Here is a 5988-nt window from a genome sequence, read left to right on the forward strand (position 1 = left end):
TAAAAGTTATCGCAATTTGAAAATTTTCGATCGTGCTTGGTTACACCTAGTCGTAAGACCACCTTGCAACTCGGCGATCGAAACGTCGCATGACTTAGTCGCAAGGTCACCTTGCGACTTGCGAGGGCATTTTGCAAAAAAAATAAAAAATAGGGCGAATTGTTATAGTTCGTTGTTAAAATGATAGTTTTGATCAATAGCCCATTTCTTAATCCTTATATCAGTACAGAGTACAGACATATTCTTCTAGATTATAAAACGATTATAAAAGGTCACTTATAACTTTTCACAATGTTTCCACTTCAAGTAAAGTCCCAAAAGTTGGCCTTTCTAAAAAAAATAAAATAAAAAGGTCCCCAAAAGTTGGAATAATCACATAGACATACCGATACGATAGGGTTTTGTTTGGTATTTTTTTTTATTAGTGATTTTAAAAGTGTTTCCCATAACAAGCTAGAAGCTAAAGCTGAAATTTGATAGATGCAGTTAGAGGTGTTCATTGATTTGGCTTCGATTTATTCGGTTTATTGGATTCGGTTTTCTCAATTTTAAAATTTTTTGAACTAAAACCGAAAACTGAATTGAATTTCAAAACCAAACCGAATATCGAATTTGAATTCGGTTTCATTTAAAACTAAAAAATCATAAATTAACCAACACAAACATTAAAAAAAAATCAATTTTAATCTTCATTTTTGATTTTGAAAACAGTTTGTGGTCTATATATATATATATATATTGGAGTAAGAATTTTTGTGTTTTTAGTTGAATTCAGTTTTGAATTCGATTTTCGGTTTAATCGAGTTCAAAAAAGTAAAATTGGAAATCGAAGTTTATATTTTAAAATTGAACAAAAAAATGAATTTCAATTCGGTTTGATTTTTTTGATTCCGATTCGGTTTGATTTTCGAATTAAATGGTTTAAAACGAAATAGAACACCTAATGTCAATGTACTTTTCTTTGTCAAATTCCTTAATTTCATCAATATTTTGTATCAAATTGGCTATCGACTATTTGCACTCTTTAGCTTAAATAAAAGTTTCAAACTAGATAAATTTAATATACTTGAGGGAAACAGCAAGGTTTGGTCAAAATCTTAATGTCTCCGATTAGTTTTTATGTGTTAGTTTCGTTGTATTGGCTAAGCAAATGGTACCATAAAAGCATTAAAATTTTAAAAATAATATCCATACAATTGTAAAAGCATTTTGATCAATCTCCCCCTAACTTGAATAATTACAGAATTAAAACTTTATTATACAAATTGTCCATAGAGCAAGCCCAAAAGGCCCACAAGATGCTGTCATTTCATACACAAGTTCTCCACCATTCTCGAACCATCGTGTGCCCTGTTACATGTATTATGTATATGCTCTATATAAAACACACTGTAATCATGTTATCACATTCATGAACACACAGAAATTGATACATAACAAAAGCACAAATATACATCAACATGGTTGAGGAACCTGAACCACCTTTTAGGCCAAGAGAGAAACTCATCCAGAAGCAAAAGTATTTTCAAAGCATCCATAATAAACCAACTTATCTTAAAGGTCCTTTCGACAAGATCACTTCTGTCGCTATTCCTCTTGCATTAGCAACTTCTTCCCTTTATCTTATCGTAAGTTCATTTCAATTCCTACTGTTACTAATAACCAATTACAGTTATCCGTTAACCCGTTTATTCCTTTTACTTATAATATTCTGTTACTTTTGCAGGGACGCGGTATCTATAACATGTCTCATGGGATCGGAAAAAAAGAATAACTACTCATACTATCTATATGATTATGAATTATGATATGATATATGATACAGTATTACAGTCTGCTGTAAAATCAATTGTAGCATATGAAATAATTAAGTTGAAAACATTTGTGCTCATGAATACCATAATTTATATACTACTTGTAATCACATGTTAACAGTACATACATAGAAGATGATCAGCTTTCGTGTATTACATCATGTACATTATACATTTATACACATATATTAATAGAATAATAGACTACTGATATTTTAAGTTACTACTCCGTATTTATTTATGTTGTACAACAAAGATAAACCAGCAGTTTACTTTTATAACAACCTCTGTTAAAACATATCTAACACCAAACGCTCACCTGTAGCCTTTGGACCAGTACTCGTAACATCGCACAAAGTAGGCACCTCTGGTGGGGTTGCACAACGTATCAAAGCCCAGTTCAGACCCTCAAAGAACCGATGCTGTTTGATCTCTGCAGCTCCTTTTAACGAACCTAACCTATTTTCCGGATCCTTCTGTAGCAAATTTTTAATCAAGTCTCTTGCATGAGTACTCACGATCGGGATTTCAGGAAACTTTAGACCCTGGGATACAACATTCGCTAATGTATCATCATCTCCAACGCCTTTAAACGGTGTTCTACCGTATAAAAGCTCGTATAATAAAATCCCAAATGTCCACCAGTCTACTGGACTCCCATGGCCTTCACCTTTTATGATCTCGGGAGCCAAGTACTCGTGGGTCCCAACAAAGGAGTTGGACCGAGTACCCGTGGGCTCAACTACTAGTTGCGGTAAAGCGCTGAGCTGGACAGGTGGATCGGAATTTAGCTTTGGTGCAGATATTTTTGGAGTGAAACAGGGGACTTGCCAAGATGGTTGGAGACAGAACGGGTCAATGCAGCTTGACTCTGTGTCTTTTGGGCATTCGACATGCGGTGATGACGGTTTTATCATTGTCGGGTTCGGATCACATCTTAGAGACAAATCAAAATCTGTTAGCATTATATGACCATCTTCTCGTATCAATATGTTTTCTGGTTTCAAGTCGCGATATACAATACCAAGCATGTGTAAGTACTCCAACGCAAGAAGGATTTCAGCAACATAAAACCTTCGTTAAAAAAGAAAACTATAAACAAAACAATGACGACTAAAAATCGAAAAAGTGGAAAATTAATTAATGATCTGAACTTTTTTGTGTTAAGAGTCGTCATGGTTTACAATTTTGGGTGGATAGTGTCTCCGTCTCACGGTTGTTAATTTTTTCGTTAACTCGCCATACGTTCATATCACGTGAGGGCAAAATTGTCATCTTAACTTTTACCCCTTCTTATTGACGTGTCTTCTCTCACAATCATCAATTCAAACCATTTTGTAAACCACGTCAAATAAAATGAGTACAGTAAAATTGACGATTTTTCCCTAACTAAAATCCACAAGAAGGAATTAACGAGCGTTGGACGTAGAGACTATCCACGCAAAAATGTAAACCATGAGGACTAGCAACGCAACACAAAATTAGCCACTAAATCAGTAAACTGGGGTAAAACGCAGGGACTATCTGCGTAATTACATCTTAATTACTGTAATTTTTACCTGGCAGCTTGTTCATAGAAGCAATTGTTGGGCTGTTTTTGTCTGAGCACGTGCAAATCACCACCAGGACAATATTCAATAACTAAGCATGAATATTTATCAGTTGTAAACTGAGAAAATAAAGTAGGGAGAAACGGGTGATCAAGCAATTGCAATATCTCCCTTTCGGTTTGAGCCCGCATAGCTTTTTTCCTAACGCCTAACTCCTCGTTATCCAAAACTTTTAAAGCAAAAAAGCAATTCGAGCCGATAAGCTCAGCAAGATAAACGTTTCCAGTGTCTCCACCTCCAATTTTTTTGACCAACTTGAAGTTTCTTATATTTAAGCCTCCATGTTGCTTTTGCGCACAACTAATAGCTTCCCATCTTGAATCTCTTGACATGTGGGGCCTACACCAACTTCTGCTAACACCGCTATCACAACTAAAACTTGTACTGCTGCTGCATTCACCAACACTACTCTTTGAGCTCTGCGAAAAATCGCCTTTTTCTCTTGATCTTGATTTGCTATCGGGTATATTATTAGTTCTCTGTTTAACTTCTGTAACTAATTCTGGTTTATTAACAACCGAGGACGGTTGGATTTCGTCTAAAACCAGAAGTTTCTTTTTAGAACGGATGGATAAAGAAGAAAGTTTCAATTTAAGGTTTCTGTTCTGCACCAATTCTGTCACTGATGTTTTTTCTGGAATATTAGAAACCTGTTGATAACTAATATTATCATTGTAGTCTTCACTTGATGCTACCTGTGACCGTTTGACCGGTCCACCTTCCAATACTACTGAAACCCGTGCTTGTTTTGATGATCTCTTTATAGCTGCCATTTCTGACGCATGCGATATGCTTAATCCTCTCAGTGCCTGCTTTAAATTAACGGGTTCTGAAGTTCCAGTTTGTGATGATTGATATGGGCCAATTCTCATTGGTCTTTTCATGGATTTCTTATGTCTATCTTTAACAACTTGGGGTAAACCCTTGGTCCTTGCAGTAACCCTAATTGACTCAACAAGTCGGCTGATTTCATCTTCAACATCAAACCGTTTTTTAACTTTACTAGATTCTTCCAATTCAACGATTTCACTAGTGCCGTAAAAAGCCCCCATGTTGATTGACTTATTACACCATCAGCCTTTACGAGTCTATATTAACCATTTCTAGAGTAGACCGCTTGTATCCCCTGCAATTTTTTTATTCATTTTTCAGTAGAGCAATGATATTATCTTTAAATAATAATACAAGTACCATTTGCAAACAATATCTTCGATAACCTATTGCAAGACACAATCCTAAAGGACGTCATACTTTTATTTAAATATATCATAAACCTCCAAGATCTACAATCATACAAATTGGGTCAATTGGTTGGTTATATAAATATAATTACTAAGGATAAGCAATTTGTGATGAACTTTCTTGAATCGAAAACTAATGGAACATCAAACACCGATACTAACAATGACATCCAACTAATGTAGAAACGTTTTTTCTATTCATTTCGGTCAATTAACAGTCATTTTGTCAGCCTAGTATTCAAAATTGAATATATTTTGGACCCATTAGTTGATGCTAGAATGATAGAAATCGAAAACAAAGACTGGACCACATGTAAACAAAGAACCTAACTCAAAACTAGACATGAAATAATTTGTGAATTAACTTAACATATTTATATATGTTCAGGTTTCAACACTTTGAATTCTATATGTAACAAATTAAATTCCATCACAGCTCATATGACTTGATAAATCAAATTAAATCGAATTAAAGTACCAAACTTGGAATTTAAAACATAACAAACAGGATAATATCCTACTGGTATTATTATATAAATAAACACAGCCAAAAAATAATTATGTAAATATTCGTTCCTTATAAGAAATTAGCAACATATATAATTGTATAATTGAATATCTTAACGACAAAAGTATACTAGTGCTAGCAGTTTTAGATTCATCCGTAGTCTAAAGTAGACAAAAAATAATAAGCGAAAATTCACAAAAACTAGGGTAATTATACGTATACGTAAGATATGAAATTAATTATACGATAAAATAACATGTGAGAAATAGGGTAAATTCAGTTACCTGAAAGAGCTAATTTTGGGGATGAACAAGAACTAGGGTTGATGATGTATAAATGATAAAGGTAAATTATACGAGTAGTAAAAAAAAGAAGGAAGGTGTTTAGTAATTTATGGCACGAGAGAATGAAGGTTTGAAATTAAATGAATTGAAATCACGAGAAGTATTACTGTTTTTTTCCTCCTGCTAGGCTGCTGCTGCTGCTTTCAAATAAAAATAGTTTTTCTTCCTCCTTTTATTTATTACGGAGTATATTACGTATAAAAGTAAAAAAATTATTATAAATAATAATTATAATTATATTAATTAATCAACTAATTTATAAATAATAATAATAATAATAATAATAATAATAATAATAATAATAATAATAATAATAACAATAATAATAATAACCCGCGCGATGACGCGGTGCATTTCGGGTTACATAATCATAGTTAACGTAGCGTTATGTATTTACGGTAATAAAAACATTTTGCTACGGGTGTTTTTGGATACATGTTAGTACCTAGCATACCTAATGGCATATGCATT

The 5988-nt window shown here is 33.4% G+C and overlaps 2 protein-coding genes across 2 annotated transcripts; one reads left to right on the forward strand and one right to left on the reverse strand.

Moving 5' to 3' along the window:
- The first annotated feature begins 1460 nt into the window (after window positions 1-1460).
- LOC139900039 (uncharacterized) lies at window positions 1461-1783 on the forward strand. Its single transcript, XM_071882850.1, has 2 exons — window positions 1461-1628; window positions 1727-1783. Exons 1-2 carry the CDS (start codon window positions 1461-1463, stop codon window positions 1772-1774), a joined length of 216 nt encoding a protein of 71 aa, XP_071738951.1. The 3' UTR covers window positions 1775-1783.
- A 125-nt stretch (window positions 1784-1908) lies between these two features.
- On the reverse strand, window positions 1909-5645 carry LOC139896215 (serine/threonine-protein kinase D6PK-like). The gene is made up of 3 exons (XM_071878809.1): window positions 5458-5645; window positions 3374-4550; window positions 1909-2888 (listed from the first exon to the last, which is right to left on the reverse strand). The coding sequence occupies exons 2-3, from the start codon at window positions 4474-4476 to the stop codon at window positions 2105-2107; spliced, it is 1887 nt and encodes a 628-aa protein (XP_071734910.1). The 5' UTR covers window positions 4477-4550; window positions 5458-5645; the 3' UTR covers window positions 1909-2104.
- Window positions 5646-5988: the final 343 nt, after the last annotated feature.

This window comes from Rutidosis leptorrhynchoides, chromosome 3 (assembly GCF_046630445.1).
Source record: "Rutidosis leptorrhynchoides isolate AG116_Rl617_1_P2 chromosome 3, CSIRO_AGI_Rlap_v1, whole genome shotgun sequence".
Classification (NCBI taxonomy): Eukaryota; Viridiplantae; Streptophyta; class Magnoliopsida; order Asterales; family Asteraceae; genus Rutidosis; species Rutidosis leptorrhynchoides.

Excerpts from the sequence above, each read along its gene's own strand:
- LOC139900039 (XM_071882850.1), top strand. The coding sequence starts at position 1,461 with ATGGTTGAGGAACCTGAACCACCTTTTAGGCCAAGAGAGAAACTCATC. Across the intron at positions 1,629-1,726 it reads CTTCTTCCCTTTATCTTATC|GGACGCGGTATCTATAACAT; the intron begins GTAAGTTCATTT and ends TTACTTTTGCAG.
- LOC139896215 (XM_071878809.1), bottom strand. The coding sequence starts at position 4,476 with ATGGGGGCTTTTTACGGCACTAGTGAAATCGTTGAATTGGAAGAATCT. Across the intron at positions 2,889-3,373 it reads TTCTATGAACAAGCTGCCAG|GTTTTATGTTGCTGAAATCC; the intron begins GTAAAAATTACA and ends TTTTTAACGAAG.